The sequence below is a fragment of the Mustela nivalis genome (assembly GCF_964662115.1).
Source record: "Mustela nivalis genome assembly, chromosome: 7".
Classification (NCBI taxonomy): Eukaryota; Metazoa; Chordata; class Mammalia; order Carnivora; family Mustelidae; genus Mustela; species Mustela nivalis.
Genome location: NC_139026.1, coordinates 46,044,434 through 46,066,885, shown reverse-complemented (window position 1 = coordinate 46,066,885; position 22,452 = coordinate 46,044,434). Strand labels below are relative to the sequence as shown.

Sequence of the window (22,452 nt, the reverse complement as noted above, 5' to 3'; positions counted from 1 at the left end):
TCACCATCATTTCAGTCACTCACTTTCGTTTATTCCACAGGCCTTTCTTAATCACCTGCTATGTACGAGGCAGCAGATACAAAGATAATAAGATAATAAGACTTCGTCTCTATGTTCAAGGGACTCTTTGGCTAGTGTGAAAGACATTGATGTAAATAAATAATTGGAGGGGCGCCTGGGTGGCTCAGTGGGTTAAGCCTCTGCCTTCAGCTCAGGTCATGATCTCAGGGTCCTGGGATCGAGCCCCGCATCGGGCTCTCTGCTCAGCGGGGAGCCTGCTTCCTCCTCTCTCTCTCTACCTGCCTCTCTATCTATTTGTGATCTTTCTCTATATGTCAAATAAATAAAATCTTAAAAATAAATAAATAAATAAATATTTTGGAACGCAAAAGTTCCAAAGTTCTATAATGAGAATGATATAAATATAGAATGTAGGTATAGGTATAGACATAGCTACATAGGGAAAGTTTGGGTTGAGTTTTAGAGTGACTAGGACTTCTCCAGACAAATGAAGGCCAGGGAAAGGCATTTCAGGGGAAATGATAGAATGTTAGAATGTTAGCAGACACTATGGTCTGTAGTGTCATGGGCGACTGGAAGAAATGTAAGGAGCTTCATATATTTGGAAAGTGCATTTAGGAGAAAAGCATAGATGAACCTGAAGAGGTTGAATCAGATAATACTACTGTGCTCTTATGCCGTGCTAAGTGTTCTAGACTTTATGTGTGGCGGAGGAGTGACAGTCATGTTCATGTTTTAGAAATACCAGTCTGGTGGCTGTGTGGGGGATAGCCTTTTGCAGCAGCCTCCCCAAGGGCTGAGAAGAGCTTGGGCCAAGGCAGAATTAGTGGAGGAAGGAAGGGAGGGAATGGACATGAGACTTCCCAGGAAGTGGAATCCACCCACTTAGAGATTCACGTGATGCATGATGGGGCAGGATAAGAAGAGCACGGAAATGGAAGATTCTAGCTTTCTGTCCTGGATGAGTGTATTGGATGCAACATCCGCCTGGGGGTTCTGGGAAAGCTTCTGCTTTCCTGCTGTAAGTACCACTGCTTCCTGTTTTCACCCCCTTGTTCTGGCAGAAAAGTGGAGAGAGGTGGCTTGAGGCCAGGAGTCCAGAAACCACTGGGCAGCCTTGAGATGGCATGCATGAGGAAGGACATCCATACATTGAAAAGAGTAGAGCAAAAAAAAAAAAGAGCTAACCTCCCAGCACCATCATTGAGCGACTCCCCTCCCCTGGCCTCCCGACCTCCGGGTTTCTCGTTATGTGAAACAAAGACCACTTACATGCATGTACCTCTATGTACATTTATAACCCATATGGTGAAGAACAGTTGGTCAATTGTAGATGAGTTTCACAATGTCTTTGCATTTGTTTTTGTCTTATGAAGCCCTAAAACCAGATTTCTTTTAAAATATTTATATGGTGAATTTAATTGTTTCATTGGCTTCTAAGTTTTCCTTTGGTTTTTTTAATAGGATAAATTACTAAAGAAAAAGCTTCATCTTTGCAGGCAGACCTCTTGGGATATAGATGGGGAAAAAATGTATATATAAAGATAGAAGCTGATATTTTGAACAAATTCCACAGGGAAATTTTATTGAGTTTTGAATGAATTACTAAATACTAGACTTGATCTGTGTAAAAATGCAAGTTTTAATAGAGCTTTTTACTTTTGGTTTCTATTGACTCTGAAAAAAATATTTCTTATAATGTGTCATTAAAGAAGAGACTGGTTCTGTAGTAAAATTTTAAAAGAACATATTGGCTTTCTCTTTAGGCATCAAATATAGTGATAAATCTTGAGCCCTAAAGAATAAAACAGTGAATCTGGAATCTTACCCAAGTTGAATCTTTTCCATATACATTTGTGTCTGGTTACATATTAAGGGAGATTACATCAGAACTGAAAGCTCTCTCTAGTCTCAAAATTTGTACTTAAAAAAAAAAAGAAAGAAAGAAAGTGGTGACTGCCGTGGCTTCTCCAAGTAGGCCACGGGCTATGCGTGGAACTCACTGCACTGTTTTTTCAAAGTCTGACATCCAAACGGTGGTATGTTGCTTTTGATACAAACCTGAGGGCTTGTTTTCTGATGGTGATTCAAAGTGTTTTTACACTTGCAGATTAATTTAACAGCTTTGATCATGTGGCAATAAAGCTAAGAATTGGGCGTTATTAAATCGCTTTTCATTTAAGATGGTGGATGCAGCTTTGTGATGCAAAGCTCTGGGGGAATTTGGAAGGAAAACTGCAAGAACCAGAGGACAAGTAGGTCACAGCAGCATCGTCAGAGGGCGGAATGCAGGGCAGGGCTGTGCCTCAGGAGACTTCTGTTCTAACCATAGCTCTCTTCGCTACTGGGTGTGTGACCTTGGGCTACTTACTGGGGAGCTCGTGCCTCAGTTTCGTCTCAGATAAGAGAGGGCCAGATCCAGCCTCTAGCACAAGGAGAGGGTATCCGTTCACTCCAACCCAAAGCCAGTCCCATTTTTTGGGAAAGTATTTTCCATTCTCTATTTGAACAGCTCTGGTGACCATGGACACATCACCCCTCCCTGAGGAAGCCCATTAATATTTCCAAACATTTTAGTTGTTAGCAACTCATCTGGGAAGTATCTAGCCTAGGCCCCTCCGTAGCTACAGAAGGTAGATCAGAGGTCAGCAGGGACTGGGGGAGGAGGGCTGTTGAAGCTCCTTCAGGGCTGTTGAAGAAGTTTTGGAAGATACTGATACTGGTGAGGGTTACACAACACCATGAATGTAATTGATGCTACTAAGTTGTGTACTTAAAATGACCACTTTTGTATTATACACATTTTACCACATCAAAAGCCATTTCATCTTGGTTAACGCTGTGGCTTCAGGGGGAAGGTCAAGCATCTGGAGTTTTACAGCAGAGGAAATGCTCTTTCAGGTCACATGGCCATAGAAGAGCCGGCTAAGGATCCAAACCTGAGACCTTGACCCTCAGACCATAGGTGTCCTAGGGTCCACACTGCCATCACTGTTGTCAATGTTGGTAACGCTCTTCTCACTATGCTGGGAGCTGGCCTCTATAGGGGAGGGCAGAACGTTCCTGCCCCTGTCGTTCAGTCTAGAGATTAAAACTCATTTAATGGGGCCTGACGTAGCACTGCTTGTCTGGGCAGCCACAGCACACTGTTGACTCCTACAGAGCTTGTTATTAATCAAACTGCATCCTCCCACATCTGCTTTATACGTGCTGCTCTTACAACAGCCCCCCTCCTCACCTAAACCCGTGAGGATGGTATTTGGGATTTAAGTGCAAGAATTTAAAATGTATCCCTGTTTAAATAGGCATTGTTTTTTCTGATTCTTTCATCCTCGTATGATTATTTTGAATCTTGATTCTGGCACACATCATATTTGTTATTTCTTTCATCATAAAATGTTAATCTAATTGTAAACCTTTTTTTTTTTAGATTTATGTATTTATTTATTTGACAGAGAGAGAGAGAACACGTGCACAAGCAGGGGGAGAGGCACAGGGAGAGGGAGGAGCAGACTCCCCACTGAGCAAGGAGCCTGATGTGGGGCTTGATCCCAAGACCCTGGAATCATGACCTGAGCCAAAGGCAGATAGATGTGTAACCAACTGAGCTACCCAGGTGCCCCCTAATTGTAAATCAAAATGACTTTAATTCCCTTGTTTAAGTTATCGATAAAAATGCTGGAAAGGACTGGATCACAAACACCTGACTGGTTAGCTGGTGGTCTTCCCCTGGCCTTGCCCAGGAATGAAGAGCCCCTTCATATAGTGTTTATTCTGTTCCAGAAATTGTTTAAGTGCTCCATACGTTGAATATCATTGACTCTGTGGAACACCCCTACGAGGTGATATTGTCACAGTCATCACTTCATACATAAGAGAATGAAGTACAGAGAAGGTAAACAGCTTGTCTGAGTCACACAGCCGCCAAGTGGCAGAAGCAAGATTCAAACCCATAGGCTCTCTGCTTCCAGAGTCCATGTTCTGAAACTCTGCTGTCCTGCCACTGGTATGGGCCAGGATTCCAGCCCGTACTGGGGTAGGATAACATAAGGGATTCAGCGAAATCTGGTCAACAAGATTGCTGCCATAACATTCTTTAAATGTACCACTGGTGGCAAAATAATATGAAATGCCAGACCGAAGGACCTGTGTTTTGTGTGTGCTCAGTCTTCTCTCAGGAAACTTAGGTTCTGAACTCCTGTTCTTTCATTTCTGCTCCAAAGATACCTCTTTTTACTTCCCCAGGCACACTTCAGTCCTCCTCTTTTCTTACCTCTGCATTTTGTACAAATGTTCATTGCATTTGGAACTGTATTTCAACAACAAACAAACCAGAAACATTTACAGAGCGCCTAGCAGGCACAGAGGGCATTGCGCCGGGTAATGGGAACACAGACATGGGCAGTTAGGGCTCCCGCCTTCTGCACCCCCCCTCACTGATGGAGGGGAGCCACCACGTGAGGCCAGCCCTGGGACCTGCCCCATTGTAGGTGTTGTGCCAGTGCTGTGCAATGGCTAGTTGGAAGAGAATCAAGTACCAAGAAAGTCTTTTAAGATGCTCAGGTGTGCATCCACACACCGTTTTTGTGCTTGAGACTAAGAGGGGACTAATTTTGACATCATGTCTGCTTACTTAGCCACACTGTAGGGTCCCCAGCCCTTATCTGGGTGTTTTGGTCAGCTTAGGCTAAATTGTGCTGTGCTAACAACTTGAAAATCTGTGTAGCTCATAACAATGAGAATTTATTTCCTGTTTACCGTACCTGTCTTGGGTTATAAACAACTTTGCTCCATATGTTATCACTTCTGGACCCCGGCTGAAGACATCAGCCCCCATCTGGGACATGAATACCAGTCTCATTGCAGAGGAAAAGGAAACAGATTTCCCTGGGGATACCCATGCCTATAATTTTTAGTGATTTTCAAACTCTTGTTTAGTCCCAACAATCTGATGGCAGCCACTTACATGTGTTTTCTTGAGTTTTGAATATCACATGTTACCAGGGTAAATTCAAGTTACTGACATATCCGAGAGAAACTTTAAGATTGATTGATAGGACCTTTTTAATTAGTCACACTTATAAAAATTTTGTTGTAAGTCATCACTTTGTTATGTGTATTTCTCTCTACAACTTCTGTTTTTCAAATAGCAATTTATCAGGAAAAGAGCTTTGCCATTAATTTAACTAATTTTACTGTGTAGAAGTATTTCCGTGTGTGTTCAGGGCACTTTTCCAAGAGAAATAATTGCTTAACAGATTATAGCAAAAATGAATATGAAGCTATTATTCATGTACTCTTTACTATATATTTTAGCAGTTAGGATAAAGGCTTCATTGCCTTTTTGATAGAAATGCTAATCTATTTCTATCTTCCTACATGTAGCAGCAAAGTATATCTACTCTGCTAATTACCTAATTAAAAAACCCCAACAATTTGGTGCAAAATACATGTTAGTATAATGAGTTCTTAACAGTTGGGAAGCTTCTAGAATGACAATATTGTACTAGGAGGTAACTCCATTTCCTTTGAACTTTTATAATAATAAAGAAGATATGCATTTCACCGAGGGTACATTTTTTTCCCTTCAGAGCTGTTGGAGCCAGGCTGTTGGGAGAGGTATTTAAAAGAAAATCAATTGTGCTGACTGGCGAATTTTTCTTTATTGAGGATCTAATTACAGGGAATTGGAATTCTCTGAATCGGATGTTAATGATTCCTAGGAGTAAGTTTGAGGACTGGGATACAGAATCTCCTTCAGAGGTTTGGGGAAAATAGAATGTCTCTTCATCCACTTGGGCTCTTTGGTATTGGCTCCACTCGGTGCTGGCCACCTTGCTAGTGTGATGGGTCTGGGACAGCGCTGTGGGGGAGAGTGGAGTAAGAGACGTCTTCTTGAGCAGGAGGAGGAAAGCATCTAAGTGGGGGTGGGGCCAGTGAGTTGAAGGAGCAAGAACCACCAGTGACTGTAGCTATGAGCACGGGGGTGGGTTGGATGTGCTAGAGATGGATTTTTAAATAAATAGAAAGAAAAGAAATTCTGTAATGACAAAAGAATAGTAACCATGATCAATTCCTCTTAGAATTTTCTGAAAATAGTTGGCACAGCCTGTAAAAGTACAGGCAGATACACATGACTATTTATGCAGATCCATCTATGGTATTTAGGATTGCAAGCCAATCCAAGCGGGCCTTTGAGAGAATTCCCATGAAGTCTGAGATCTTGCTTCTTCCAGCTCCTTCGCCCCTCCAATTTGCTGAACTGAAACTCTGTGGCACTGGATTTTCATTCCCTTCTTATTACACTTAACATTTACTGTGCTCTCACTTTGAGCTTAGCACAGCATGATGCTCTTCTAGGTGTGAGAACCATTGGAAAAAATCCAGGCTTTGTGGATTGGGCAGAGCCACTGAGACCACCAAGCCTTGTCAGGGCATTTGCATTTGAGTCATGGGTGGGTAAATGAGCCTTGATTGCTCTGGCCCTACAGATATTCTACTAGTTAAGGAGCCCCCACCATCTTGATTTTATGTCAAAAACCATGGGGAAAATGTTCCTCAACCTCCTTTTAAATGCCACATTTCAATGCACACGATGTTCAGATGGTAAGAAGACACGTTGACATTTGGGGGGATTCCTTACCCGCCTTATTTCCTTGAGAACCAAACTCTGAAGCTCTTGCCAACCTTACAAACACCCAATGGAATCCCTGCTTGTGTGCGTATTTTGGGTGCATCAGTATGTTTGTCATTTCTCCCTGGAAACGGTTTCTCACACCCACGTTGCAAGTGTGTGATCTGTGATTATATCCTCTGCTAGTTTTCAGTGTCCTCTGTGCATGGAGCAAGGGCTGAGAACACGACTTAGCTTAGGGAAATGATAAAAAACATGGTTGTTAAAGTTCTCTTCCAGAAGTCTTTTCTATGTGTGGTGCCAATGCTGAGTGCAACCCATGACTTCCTTTTTTCGAAACGCTGGAGTTGGTTTGAACACTAGGCTCTCCAGTTCATGGTTTTAGATGGACGTACAACACTGGCTCAACTTTTTAAGCCCTTGATATCACCTTATTTCATTTCAAAGGGGAGCCTCTACCTCGTTTTTGAGGATTTTGAGAAAAAAGCACATAATCACCTTGTTCACGGACTGTCCCTTCGGTGTGTGCAGCCTTTTCTATAACAAGAGTTTCTCTTCTTTGGTATTGGCTTCCAAAGTGAATGAGAGGGTCTCTTGTTTTGTTTTGACCAGTGAGGGGAATGTTGGGATGTCCTGGTTTAATTAGTGCTATTTGTTCTAGGTTCTTCCAGCTCTGGTTTGTTTAGGAAGTCCTTTCTGTATCATATTCTCAAACATGCTGGCTTACTATGCACATCATTGATAATTAAGAATGAGTTTCTCTGAATAAGGAATTGACAAACAGAAGGGTATTTTGAGCATTAACATCCTAAATCAACATTTCCATTTTCTGAGCATGTTTCTCCAGGAATAGTTATTGTTGAAATGGAAAATGGACTCTGAAAGATTTCCTTTGGGAAACACAATGGCCTACCCTTAAACTTCCCCACTTCTTGCTAAAATCTGATTTAATTAATACATTATTGATCTTCAAATATGAGAAAAATAATTGTATGGAACAGGATCAGGTCTTTTCTTTTTTTTTTAAGATTTATTTATTTATTTATTTATTTGTCAAAGAGAGTGAGCGAGCAAGAGAGCGAGCACAAGCAGGCAGAGTGGCAGGCAGAGGCAGAGAGAGAAGCAGGCTCCCTGCCGAGCAAGGAGCCTGATATGGGACTCGATCCCAGGACCCTGGGGTCATGACCTGAGCCAAAGGCAGCAGAAATTGCAAAACTGTTTTTATAAAATAGAAGTATAGGGATCAGAAATCAATGGTATTAAAATGACATGAAGAGCCTGGGTGCCTCAGTGGGTTAAAGCCTCTGCCTTTGGCTCAGGTCATGGTCTCGGGGTCCTGGGATTGGGTCCCGCATCGGGCTGTCTGCTCTGCAGGGAGCCTGCTTGCCCCTCTCTCTCTCTGCCTGCCTCTCTGCCTACTTGTGATCTCTATTTGTCAAATAAAGAAATAAAATCTTTAAAAAAATAAAATGACATGAAGGTCTGATCAAACTGTATACTTACTACCTCTCTTTCCACATGTGAAAATTCTACCTCAGTTTTTAAGTTCAGAATTTAAAAAAAGAACTGAAGGATAGCTAATGGAGATAAAGTTAAAAAGGTCAAACTTACAATGTAGCCTAGGTCTGTTTAATTCTCTTAAAATGGAGAATTACTAGTGACATATTGTTTCCTGAAAGATCTGAGTAAAGAAGAATCAAGAATCTTTGGACACTGGCTAAGGAATAAGATTGAAAAGGAAATAGCAAAGATGTACTACTAAGACAGCAAGGAAATCTGATAGAAAATGAGGTGTTCTATTGGGGAGGGTATGTGCTATGGTGAGTGCTGTGAAGTGTGTAAACCTGGTGATTCACAGACTTTTACCCCTGGGGCTAATAATACATTATATGTTTATAAAAAATTTAAAAATTATTAAAAAAAAGAATGAAAGAAAGATAATGAGGTGTCCTTACAGAGAATTTCAGTGAAGAAGGTCCTTCAATGATATGGTTAGGAGCAGCAGGTGGCGAGGGAAACAATGGAGCTCTAAGGAGGCAAAGGTGCAATGGAAGGAAAATGGTGTGGATGAAGAAAAGAGAAGTGTTGTTAACATCTTTGGGCAGGTGTGGTTTTTTTTTTTTTTTTTCTTAGAGCTTTTTTTTTTTTATAACTGTATTTTTTTTTTTAAGATTTTATTTATTTATTTGACAGACAGAGATCACAAGTAGACAGAGAGAGGGGGGGAAGCAGGCTCCCTGCTGAGCAGAGAGCCCAATGCAGGGCTCCATCCCAGGACCCTGAGATCATGACCTGAGCTGGAGGCAGAGGTTTTAACCCACGGAGCCACCTAAGTGCCCCATGGGCAGGTGTGTTTTGTATGTAAATGCCTTTGTCATAATAAAAGGGCAAATCTTGAGAAAACAATGAAAAAGTAAATTTTTTTTTTAGCGTTTATTTTTATTTTTAATTGAAGTGTAGTTGGCATATAAGATTATGTTAGTTTCAGGTGTCCAACATAGTGATTCCACAATTCTTAACAATATGAGATGCTCAGCACAGTAAGTACAGTTACCATTTGTGGCCATGCAAAGCTATTACAATAGTATCGACTATATTTCTAATGCTGTGCTTGTGACTTATTTATTTTATAACTGTAAGTTTGTACCTTTTAGTATTTCTTATAACTCAGTTTGGGATACTAGACAGGAGATTCATCATCTAATGTTTTGTTTTGGATGCTTCTGTTGATGCTTTATTTTCAATGAGTAATTAGGGCAAGTGGTAGAAAGCTTGTGTTAGTAAAGAACTGTTTATAACATGGGATAGCAGTTTATGGTAGTGTGGTTGTCTAAATACTAGTTCCCAAAGATATCGAAATCTTAATCCCCCTCGATTTGTGTCACTTTACCTTGTTACCTTACATTACCATATATGGTAAATGGGGCTTTGCAGATGGGATTAAATAAAGGATCTTGATATGGAAATTTACACCCTAAATTCAATCACAGGGTCTTTATAAGAGGGAGGTAAGGGCTCACAGGAGTAGTAGTAGATTTGGCTCTGGAAGCTAGAGGTTGGAGTGATGCCAAATAGCATCATGAACCAACAAATGTAGGAAACTTCTGGAAGCTGGAAAAGGCAAGGAAACAAACAGGTTCTCCCCTAGAGCATCCAGAAGGAATAGCCCTGCCAACACCTTAATTTTAGCTCAGTGAATCAGATATCAGACTTCTGACCTCCAGCACTGTAAGAGAAAAAATTTGCATTGATTTAAGCTACTAAATTTGTTACAGCAGCAGTGAAAACATACAAGTAGTAATTTAGAGATAGGTCCAAGTGTAACTGACTTTTACAATGAATGACTGTGAGCTTTCCTTCAACTCTAAGCTTTGAAAATGCCACAAATTTTCCAAAATTCTGGTTCTGTCTTGTTATGTTCTGTAGGTTGACAATTTCATTTTAGTTTCCAACGTTAGGAAACTTGGATATGGACTTGATTTGAGGTGGTAATGAAAAACTCAGTTCAGTCTCCTGCTGTGCATTTTTACCCCTCATATAGAACACTTCCACTTCTGGCACTTCTCATCCCTGAAGGTGTGGGGTTCTTCCGCCCTACACCAGGCGGTTCTCCACAATACCAGCCTGGTGTCCTACAAGGTAATTCAATTCTGACACCATCCACTGGTACATAGTGTCAGATCCCACAGGTTAAGGGTTCAGTCTCACAAAACTGTCCCCCACTTCAGATGCCAGTTGCAAGTAGTAGGTCCCCAGGTTACCCATGATTTTTGTCTGTCATGGCTACCAGTTAGAACTTCCCATGACTTTCTCCTCACGTTCGATTAATTTTCTAGAAGGGCTCACAGAACTCAGGAAGCACACACATTTACTGGTTTATCAAAAGATTGATAAAGGTTACACATAAATAGCCAGATAAAGAGATAGGAAGGGTCTTGACCCAGGAGCTTCTGTCCTTGGGGAGTTGGTGTGTGTCACCCACCTGGTGGTGTGTGTGTTCCCCACACCAGCTCACTGAACCCTGTACTATTGGGATCTTTACAGAGGCTTTCTCACATAAATGTGCTTAATTATTAACTCCATCTCCAGCCCCTCTTTAGAGAAGTGGGATGTGGAGGGAGGGTGGTGGGGCTGAAAGTTTGAAGCTTCAAATCATGGCTTGATCTTTCTGGTGACCATCCCCTATCCAGGAGCCCTCCAGGTGCCTTCCTAGAGTTCCTTCATTAGAACAGAAGATGCTCTTAGTGCTCTCATCACTAAGAATTTTCAAGGGCTGGGATGCCTGGGTGGCTCAGTTGGTTGAGCAGCTGCCTTCGGCTCAGGTCATGATCCCAGGGTCCTGGGATCGAGTACCACATCGGGATCCTTGCTCAGCAGGGAGCCTGCTTCTCCCTCTGCCTCTGCCTGCCTCTCTGTCTGCCTGTGCTCACTCGCTCTCTCTCCCTCTGTCTCTGACAAATAAATAAATAAAATCTTAAAAAAAAAAAAAAAAGAAAAAAGAAAAAAAAAGAAAGAAAAAAAAAAGAATTTTCAAGGGCTTTAGGAGTCTTGTGTCAGGAGCCAGGGCCAGAGACCAATTATAGACATACGTGTCTTTTCTCATAGAGGCCATCTTTGTTGTGAATGGTTTTATAGAAAAATGCTTTCCACATTAATACCCTCATCTGATCTTTCTAATAAGGGTTTTATTAACCATTTTACAAATGAGGAAGCTGAGCCTTGGTCAGATAAGTCAATGGCCCAAAGTCAGTGGAGAGTCAGAACTCCCTCTGCCTGTCTTATGAAAATCTAAAGCCAGTGTTCTCTCTGGGGACCCATACCTCCCTGTTGGACTTGTGAGTCTCTATCTGGGGACCTCATTGTATTGAGAAAGCAGTGATGATGCGATGAAAATTTCATAGAACTATATTCTTTCCTGAGAAAAGGAAAGGTGGAACATATTTACTTATTAATTTTTAGAGAGAGAGAGCACACAGGAATGAGTGGGGGGGGAGGGGCAGGAGAAGAGGCAGAGAGAGAATCTCAAGCAGACTCCCCACTGAGCACAGAGCCCAACCTGGGGCTCCATCTCAGTTATGAGCCCCCAATTTGTAATGATAATCGTTATTACCACCCCTTACTGGATTATTAAATACTTGCTACGAAGCAGGCATCTGCCTAAGCCCTCCGCATACTTTCTCTCATTGACTCCTCAGGACCACCTGTAAGGTAGAAGTTATTAGCGCCACTTCACAGTTGAAAAAATTAAGACATGGGATTAAGTATTTCTCTTTTTCTTTTTGGTTGAAGTATTTTTCCTAAAATCATGCAGTTAGCAAGTTGTAAATCCCATATTTAAACCCAGGTTTGTCTAACTCAAGTTCATGTTCTGAAACCCTGCCCTACACTTGCAAGGCTACTCAGGACTTACCATCGTGGGTGGGAGACTTCCTATTTATAATTAATTCAACCCTTTATTGCTCCAAAATAACACACCTGCCAGTTTGCTGTGTATTCTGCCAAAGCTAAATGCACATTTTTCTCTCTAGAAACTGCAGGTCTGAGGCTTGATTTCATTCCCATTGAGAAGAATAGGCAAGCTTGAGGAACAACTCAAACAATTAAATATTACAACTCTAAGTTCACCTAACTGGAGAAAAGAGTTCAGAAAATGTAAGGGTATTAATAACCTTTATAGATCTAGGAGAAGCGTTTCATCCATAGATAGGAACCATCTGTGGAGCAAAGCTATGATGTTGACATAATACTTTGCAAGCTTTTAGAAGCCCTTATCACAATATCATTGCTAAAATCGAGTGGGCAAAAATGGGCTCATGATAGAACTAATCATCACAAAGAATACTGCAAAGGATCTCTATGTTCTGGTCTCTGTATTCTCATTGTAATTTATAGCATAACTTGATACAGCTTTCTGATTAGCTGTCCATGAGTCTTCCTGTGGTCATATAAGAAGACAAACATATTTTTTTCTCTTGCCAAGTTTTTAAAATTGCTTCTGACACAACTAAACACATTGGCTAATTACTCTCAATAAGGATAGCTTTGTGCCAAAACCAAAAATTCAGTGTTTCTATCAGTCAATCTTTAGTGTCTTTTGGTAGGAAAAAAAAAAAAAAAGAAACTTTTGAAGTCCTTTAAAAATCATCAGTCAGTGGATGGAGTCATAATTCAGTCCCTTTCCAGAAAGCCCACAGAGTCTTGCTGAAAATTAAAATATTTAGTGATAGCCATATCAAGGTTTTTCTAGTTCAGAAGTCAGTGTCAGCAATTCCTGCCTGAAAACTTTCTATGCCATGGTTCCTCTTACGCGTGGTGTTTCAATTAAATATCTGTTGAGATACATTTGAGACTTCAGAGAAAAACCTTCAAAGGCTGTCTGAAACCTAGCTCCAAGGAGACATAATTATCTGGGAATGAGTGCATGTCAGGTTTTTGGTTTTCACATAAAATACCATTTTGTCACTTCCGTGTCAGGAATCTAACCTGACAATAGACTCCCCTTTCAACCAGTAAGGTAGAATGCTTGTCAGTGATTTCCCTTGAACAATCGGCTCTTCAGTTCTGTCAAAAACCAAGCTGATACATTTGATATTCAAGAAGCATTAAGGTCGGGGCGCCTGGGTGGCTCAGTGGGTTGAGCCTCTGCCTTCAGCTCAGGTCATGATCTCGGGTTCCTGGGATCAAGCCCCACATCGGGCCCTCTGCTTGGCGGGGAGCTCTGCTTCCTCCTCTCTCTCTCTCTCTCTCTGCGTGCCTCTCTGCCTACTTCGATCTCTCTGTCAACTAAATAAATAAATAAAATCTTTAAAAAAAAAAAAAGGAAGCATTAATATCAGTGATTCTCAGATGTGAGTAATTATTAGCATCGCCTGGAAAACTGTTTAAAACCTCAGTCTGGGGGCACAGACTGACTCTTGATTTACACTCAGGTCGTGATCTCAGGGTCTTAGGATCAAGCCTCAGGTTAGGCTCCATGCTCAGTGTGCAGTCTGCTTGTCCCTTTCCCTCTGCTCCACTCTCCCCGCTGCAACTTGTTTTCTCCCACTCAAATAAATAAATAAAATCTTAAAAGCAAAAAACCCTCACCTCAGTCTGATTCAGTAGACCTGAGACTTTGGAATTAGTATTATAAAAACTCCTCACATGATTTCATTAGCCAGCTTCATAAAGCTGCTCTTAGACTTTCAGACGTGTTACACAAATTACACAAATTACAAATTACTTCATGTAAAAATGCACACCGTCTCATTAGGAAGGGAGCCCTAGTAAAAAGTTTGTTCTGATGAATTGGCATGCTTCCCTTTTTTTATATAATGGCAGCCGTGTAAGACATCGCTGTCCTTTCCCCCTTGGGGACAGGGATGCTCAGAGGTGAGTTCTACTTACACATGAGGTAGGAGCTCTTCTTAGCCTTGGACTTCTGTTTTGTTTTGTTTTCTCATCCTGATTACACTGTATTAGCTCTTTACTGTTGGTTGAAGAGTTTTGTTTTACTTAAGCCTTTTGTTTTTATTATCTATTTAAGATTCTTTTTAAAAGTAGGTCGTGTTATAAATAATAGACGATGTTTAGAGAAGGAATAGAGAGGACATATTCAAAAGGTTTGGAGGATGAAATCATGACATTTTTATGTCATCTGACTGTGCTGCTCTACCAGAGGCCTGGCATGTTGGACTGACATTATGCCTGCAGAATTGTATTATGACTGGATATGATGAAGCCTTTGTAGGCTTTAAGATTTCCACAAAATACACAAGCACAAAGTCCTGTAATGATGTGCTGTATTCTTTCCCATAGAAATATGGATGAGGCTGACCACTAAAAAACTTTCCAAAGTTTATTGAATACATGATATGTAAATGTAGGTAATTGCTACTACTCTAAGAAGGTCTTAAGGAGTGCTCTAAAGATTGATAGAATTTAGCAAGATAAAATAAATTAGAAATGTGAAAAAATAAGGGGTCTGGCTAGCACAAAAAAGTTATATAATCTTGCTAAGGCACGCCAAAATTTGAACTATCTAGCAGCCTATCTAAAAAGGAAAATTCTCTGCTCAGATAAGCAAAAAGTTGTTGTGATAATAAATCTAAAAAGATTTCTACTTTTGGGACACACTGGTGGCTTAGTTGGTTAAGTGGCTGACTCCTAGTTTTGGCTCAGGTCATAGTCTTAGGGTTATGAGATCCAGCACATGTGTGCACTCTCTCTCTCTCTCTCTAAAATAAATAAATCTTAAAAAAAAAAAAAGGTTTCTACTTTCTATAGGATCTTATTGAGAAAATACTTGGAAGTAGATCATCTTTTCACTGGTACAGTTATCATTATGGGATACTAGTAACTTATTATGTAGTTCAGATTTTAACATGAACTTCGAGATACATTTAAGAAACGTTCCATCCCATTAAAAAAAGGGGTCACCATTTTCTCTCCCTGTCAGCCAACGGAACAGGTATTGGGAGTTGGAGGAAATCTTATTTGATGAGACAAAGTCAAAGGGAATGTATTTTTTATATTTAGGATGATATACACCTAATCTTTGTCTTTTTTATCTGGTACATTGCTGTTAATCTGTGGGGTATCTTCTAGTTTCTACCCTACCCTATTTACTCCCCACCCCTTCTCTCCTCCTGTCTTAACCCAGGACAACTTTATGATGGCATCTTCCCTAAAGTATGTGGAGGCCAAGAAAATAACCTGGACACAAAACTTAATCAGACAGTTTCAGAAATAGCCAGCTAAGTAGCTTTTGATGTTTCACACCAGTTTTGTTTTGTTTTGTTTTGTTTTGACTATTCAAGCTTTACACAGTACCTCCTAAACCTGATTATATATTGGAATTCTCCAGGAGTTTCTCAAAAATGCAGCTGTCTGGATCCCACAAACTCATTTTCTGATGCAGTCAACCAGGACTTGAAATTCAGGAAGTTGCATTTCAGAAAACACCAGAAGTGGTTCAGAGTTGAGAAAAGCTGGCCAAGGGGCAAATGGTACAGGTTTAAAAAGTCACACAGATAGGATATCAAAACACTGTGTTATTATTTTATGCGGTAATCTTGAGTGAACTCTATCTTTCTTTGCCTCAGTTTCTTTGATTGTAACATGACAATTAAAAAATTTTCCATTATTGGGTTATTTTAAGGACCAAGTGAGATTAAATGTCCTACCAGAGCACCTGGAGGATAGTCCTTAACTTCTCAAAAGTATGTGGAGGCCAAGAAAATAACCTGGACATAAGACTTAATAAATTAAGTTAAGGACTTAATAAATGCTAACTATTTAATTATATACCTACAACATACTTTCAAACCTCAACTCAGGGTAGGGCCAGCCCTTAGGAAAGTATTTCTAAGGGTACTTACAACACTTTCTCTGCCCCATTGACTATACTTGTAACCCCCCCCCCCCCCGCCCCGGCCGATTTAAAAGTGCTTTCCATTAGCGTTTCTACATACCCCAAAATAAATCCCATGTTTACTTTTTTGAAGTCCGCAAATGCAGAGTGATCACACTCTTTTTTTGTATAGTGCGTACCTCCTCATCACCATCCTGATTAGACTCCATATGATATGCAGATCTCATCCGGCCATTTATCCAGTTTGCCAAATATTGCAAAAGTAATTTTTTTAGAGACTGGAGGAGGAGTAAAAGGGGAGGGAGAGAGAATCTTAAGCAGGCTCCATGCTGAGCATGGAGCCCAGCACAGGGCTCAATCTCAAGACCCTGAGATCAAGACCTGAGCTGAAATCAGGAGTCAGATGCTTAACCAACTGAGCCATTCAAACACCCTGAAAATAGTAAATTTTTTTTTTAAGTTCCCCTTTAGTCCTACCATTATAGAATTATGGAAAACTGAATTCTAAAAGCAGAGTTGCCTGATCAAATTGGAGGAAACTTAGGTAGGGGAGTGCTTTAAATTAAGACACTGAAGTCCTAGTTTGAATGAACCAGACTTTAATTGTGTCACAAGGATCACTTTAGAGATAATCTCGGTAAATCCTATTAACTGAATAATGAAGTGAAGCATTCCTGTGCAGTGAAATCCTTTTTTTTTTTTTTTTTTTTTTTGTAGTGAAACTGGAACATTTATTCTTTTTTTTTTTTTTTTTTAACTTTTTATTTTTTATAAACATATATTTTTATCCCCAGTGAAATCCATTTTTCCTGACAGGGAAGAAAAACTATTCCCTCCACCCTTCTCAGATTCATAGTCTGGGCTCTGTAAATTAGACAGATAAAAGACAGGCTAACAAGAGAAGAACAGACATTTATTAACAAGTGCATTTTGGTTCCACGTGGAAGTTCTCAGTGATGTAAAACTCAGAGAGGTCATTAGAACTTGGGTGATGGGCGTTAAGAAGGTCACATGTGGTTATGAGCCCTGGGTGTTACACGCAACTAATGAATTGTTGAACACTACATCAAAAACTAATGATGTACTCTGTCGGTTAACATAATAATAAAAAATTAATTAAAAAAAGGAACTGGGCTTATGTAACATCTTTAAGGAAAAGATGTACATTTCTAGAGAAATGACAAGATAGAGGAAAAGGACTTTTGAGTTTCTAGGGCAGCAAATCGTAGGAAGGTAAACATATGGTGGGAACTAATGGAAGGTAAGAGCTAGTTAGAAAAGTTTGTTATATAGTTCATCTGATGCTGTTCCTGGACTAATTAAGGTCTAGAATTGTCTCCGATGATTAACTTTTGTCCTTCCTGGAAGAGAGAGGAAGAGGGACACCTTTAAAAATTTCTGTCCCGCTTTTAGGCAAATAGGAGAGCTTTTCCTTTCCTTTCCTTTCCTTTTTCGTTTCTTTTCCTCTTCTTTTTTCTTTTCTTTCTTTTTTTTTTTTCTCTTCCTCTCTTTCTTTCTTTTTAGATTTATTTTAGAGAGAGAGTGAAAGTCGGGGTAGGCGCAGAGAGAGGGAAATAAGCAGACTCCTGGCTGAGCACGGAGCCCAATGCAGGGCTCCATTTTAGGACCATGAGATCATGACATGAGCCAAAAGCAAGAGTTAGCCACTTAACTGAGTGAGCCGTCCAGTCGCCCTAAAAGCTTTTCTTGTATCTTCTCAGTTGCCGTCAGCTCAAAATATTCCTTATGGCAAAGGGGCACATTCTGCCACCCTTCCTTCCCATTGAAGGATAAAATGGGGAAATCTTAGAACTGTATGAACTGGAAAGAGACATTAATTATTTTGAAAGAAATGTGAGCATTTTTATATGCTATCTCTGCCTCAAAGAATGCTTTTGAAGCTATTACACATTCAACATAGCTATCTCAAGTGAATCATGTTTTGTCATTTGAAATATTAAAATAAAATTTTGCCTCAAGTGCTTTTAAAGAATGCCAAGAAGTTTCCAAAATAAAACAAATATCTGGGTCCAGCATTTTCCGTTATTTTCACTCCTTTTTCCCTTTTTTAATTAAATGTTTCAGAGAATATGCATAGTGGTTCAACCACCCTCATCCATCCACGCTCATCTACTTTCCTGACTCAACTGTATGCTATTGTGGTAAAGGATTCAATATCGACACTAGAAAAGGAACACAAAAGAGGATACTCACTGAAGTATTTTACTGGAAAATTAACTGCAAAACACTTATGGAAATTATATGCAAATTAACTAAAATAGTGTTAAGAATCCACGTCCCCCCTCTTTTTTTTTTTTTTTTTACCATTTGAACCATTTGTAAGTGTCCAGTTCTCTTGTATTAAGTACGTTCACATTATTGTGCACCATCACCCTTAAGAATGAAGGGGAGAAGAATGGAGGGTAGGCAGGAAGGGAGGGAGGAAGGCCATCCCAAGACAACTTTTTAAAAAAATTAGTCATAGTACAGTTTAGTTTCCATTTGAGTATAGCTGACATATGCTGTTACGTTAGTTTCAGATGTACAGTACAGTGATTCAAAGCTCTATACATTAGGCTCAGCACAAGTGTAGCTCCCATCTGCCCCCATACAACACCATCACAATACCATTGACTATATCCCCTCACTATGCCTTTCATTCCCATGCCTTTGCTCATTCCCTACCTGGAAGTCTATACCACCTACTCCCCTTTACCCATTTTGCTCATCCTCCCTGCCCCTCCCCTCTGGCAACCATCCATTTGTTTTCTGTGTTTGTAGGCCTGATTTTATTTATGCTTTTTTTTTTTGTTTTATAGATTTCAGATATAAGTAAAACCATATAGTATTTGTCTTTGTCTCACTTATTTCACTTAGCATAAAACCCATCCACGTTGTTGCAAATGGTAAGATCTCCTATATTTTATGGCCATATAATATTGTGTGTGTGTGTGTGTATGTGTGTGTGTGTGTGTAAAATATTGTGTTGAGTTCTTCACATATTTTGTATAAGTTCTTTATATATTTGCTATAGTAAGCCCTATTGAATATGCCATTAGAAAATATCTTCTCCCATTCAGTATATATTGCCTTTTTGTTTTGTTGATGGCTTCCTTTGCAAAAAGCTTTTTATTTTGATGTAGTCAGAGCGATCTTAAGAAATCCAGAATAGGGGTGCCTGGGTGGCTCAGTGGGTTAAAGCTCTGCCTTCAGCTCAGGTCATGATCTCAGGGTCCTGGGATTGAGCCCCATGTTGGGCTCTCTGCTCAGCAGGGGGCCTACTTCTCCCTCACCCCCCAACCGATTGCCTCTCTGCCTACTTGTGATCATTCTCTCTCTGTCGAAAAATAAATAAAATCATTCTTTAAAAAATTTTAAATATAAAAAAATTAAAAATTAAAAGAAATCCAGAATAAAGCTAGAAGTATCACGATTCCAGATTTCAGGATGTGTGCTATACTACAAAGCTATACTAATCAAAACCGTATGGTACTGGCTCAATAATAGACACATGGGTCAACGGAAGAGAAGAGAGAGGCCAGAAATAATCTTATTGTCAATTAATCTATGGCAAAAGAGGCAATAGGCAATGAACAAAAGTCTCTTCAACAAATAGTGCTGAGAAACCTGGACAGCTAACATGCCAAAGAAGGAAACCAGACCTTTTTCTTACATTATACACAAAAATAAACTCAAAATGGATTAAAGACCCAAATGTGACATCTGAAACCAAGACAGCTTTTACTCTCCTTTGCACGCTTGGGTTGAGGCAGCTGACAGTCTTGAGTTCTCCCAGCTGGGAAAAGAATTGTGCCAGGGTCAGAGGTTGGGATTTCAAAGACTATAAAATATGACCTCAACTATATTGTACCCTAACTATATTTGGACCTAGAGCTTGAAGTTTCTTGAAATTTTGCATAGATAACAAGCTGCAGTAGGGACAGTTTCCCATCATCAAGAGCAAGTGGTTATTTAGCAACATCTCTCTGTAGAATAATGGGCAATGACGAAGTCAAGGGCCTTACAAGAGAAAATGAAATTGTATTAAAATATATCACAAATGAATGATAGTACACGTCTTAAAGACAGTGGGTTGCTACAGGAATTCAGAAAAAAGAGTAACTTCTGCAAGCTGGGATGCTTTTGGCTTAACTGTTACAATGGCTCTGCATTCATTTAGTACGAATTTTAATTGAAATCATATGAAATAGGGGTGCCTGGGTGGCTCAGTGGGTTAAAGCCTCTGCCTTCAGCTCAGGTCATGATCCCCTGGTCCTGGGATTGAGCCCCGCATCTGGCTCTCTGCTCAGCAGGGAGCCTGCTTCTGCGCACCACCCCCCGCCCCCGCCTGCCTCTCTGCCTCCTTGTGATCTCTGTCAAATAAATAAATAAAATCTTAAAAAAAAAAGAAAGAAATCATATGAAATAAAGCATCAGTAAAAGTATGGGCAAAATCTGAAATGATGCACAAAAAGGCAAGGATTTTGTAATTCCAAAGTGAATCTGCAGAACTGTTTTTGTTAGCGCCACATGATGGCTGCATTATAGATAGAAGAGAAATATCCAACATTCTTTGTCAGTCTTCTGGAAGAATAGGTTTTGCATTATGACAGTGATGATTACTGAGAGCTCCTCAAGAATGCATTTCTTTGCCAAATGCACTGCCCTTGTACTCTAAAGCTTCTGATGTTCTGAGGGCAACTGGACTAATCATTCCGCATCATCTTCTTCCTTGCCTGGAGGAAGCACTGCTGCTCTGGTATAATAGAACAAACTTTCCTGGGGATGACATGGAAATGGCTTGCAAAAAGTAAAACTTTTGTATGAAGGCTGAATTCCCAGGCTCTCTCTCTAATGGCTGAAGATGAGAGATCATGGCTTATGGAATGCATCTCATCTTCACTTCCTGAGAAGGAGACCAGTGCTGGAATTGAAAATAGAGCCCTGCATTGATAAGATAGAAATACATTGCTAAGACTTTGCAAACTTTATTAAGAAAGTGGTCAGTGGTTTAAAATGAGTGCTAATCCTCCCCGCCCCCCCCAGAAGCATGGAAAAATGCATTAAATCTAAACATTCACTTGTCTGTTCATTAATAAAAACCTTCCCATAAAGGAGTTGAGTTGACCTGAAGGCTACATGATAGATCTTTCTGATGAGATTCAAACAGTGACTTTCACTGACTCTTTTTGTGAATTATAATCATTTGGGTCCTGCCGAGGTCTAATTTGGGTTTGAGAGTGTCAACCCACAAGTAACTGATTCACGCCACTTTGACCAGCAGACATTAAAGGGTGAGTGAGAAAATGGAATATGTTCAGCAACTTAGAATGGAGGAAAATAATAACCTAAAAGATTGCTACACTTTTGACCTTTCACAACATGTAAATTATCTTATAAAATAATATGTGAATTTGCACCCATGGCTTGATTCAAGACCTCCGAACTTTCCGTCACGGATCTGAACCTCAAAGTACGATATTTATAGCCAGAGCGAGGTCTTCACTTTCGGTGATGATTGTTCCCTTTGGGCTTGAAAGAAAGTTGGGCTTCAGGTTGCAGAGTTTTGCTGTGCCCAGGCAGTTGACCCCTCTTCCTTTCTTTCCCATTCTCCACTGTCTTGCAGACCAGATGATGTGCTCCTGCATCGCACGCATGACGAGATTGTCCTCCTGCATTGCTTCCTCTGGCCCGTGGTGACATTTGTGGTGGGTGTTCTCATTGTGGTCCTGACCATCTGCGCCAAGAGCCTGGCAGTGAAAGCAGAAGCCATGAAGAAGCGCAAGTTCTCGTAGAGGGGAGAAGTCTCATGGGAAGCAAAGCCCAGAAGCTGCACCCATCGGCACACATCTCCCTGTAGAGCCTGCTTCCTGGCGCAGGAGATGGAAGGGGCTATGCGAGGTCTCTGAGAGGCTCCAGCCTCAATGGCAGCGGAAACAGGCACAGCTGGAAGACTTGGGACCGCATAGATTGTATGCCATGTGTCGTAGCGATGGCTAAGGGGTCAAGCTCTTAACCTAATGGAGTAGCCATTTCAGAAAACTCTATAAGAAGTTAATTTTCTTTGGAAAGTAACAGTATATAATTGTACAGTGTAGTATACAAACCATTATGATTTATGCTGCCTAAAAATATTAAAATAGAGTGGTCTGTGGTTTGGGGTTTTTTGGTTTGTTTTTGTTTGTTTGTTTGTTTTGTTTTGTTTTAATTTCCTTTTTTATGCTTGGAACACCAGGGTTTAAAAAAAGGGTATCGTGGGCTTCATTTGATTCTGCTAGATTCAGCTTGTACTTAGAGATAAGGAACCCCGCACAAGTCTTGATCTCACAGTACGATCCCCACTTCCCACTGTTAAAGACTACCTTTTGACTCCTGCTTGAAAAATGAGAAGTGCACTGTCAACTCCGTCTTCAGTCATTTCCATGACTCTTCATCAAGGGATCCT

General features: G+C 40.4%; 1 protein-coding gene across 1 annotated transcript in view; it reads left to right on the top strand.

Annotated features, from left to right (window-relative positions):
- KCNMB4 (potassium calcium-activated channel subfamily M regulatory beta subunit 4) overlaps nt 1-22,161 on the top strand; it is a 58,308-nt gene extending 36,147 nt beyond the window's left edge. Inside the window, exon 3 of the mRNA XM_082742921.1 lies at nt 21,634-22,161. Coding sequence (XP_082599047.1) covers nt 21,634-21,802 — 169 coding nt within the window. The 3' untranslated portion in view covers nt 21,803-22,161. The remainder of the gene's footprint in view (nt 1-21,633) is intronic.
- The last annotated feature ends 291 nt before the right edge of the window (nt 22,162-22,452 follow it).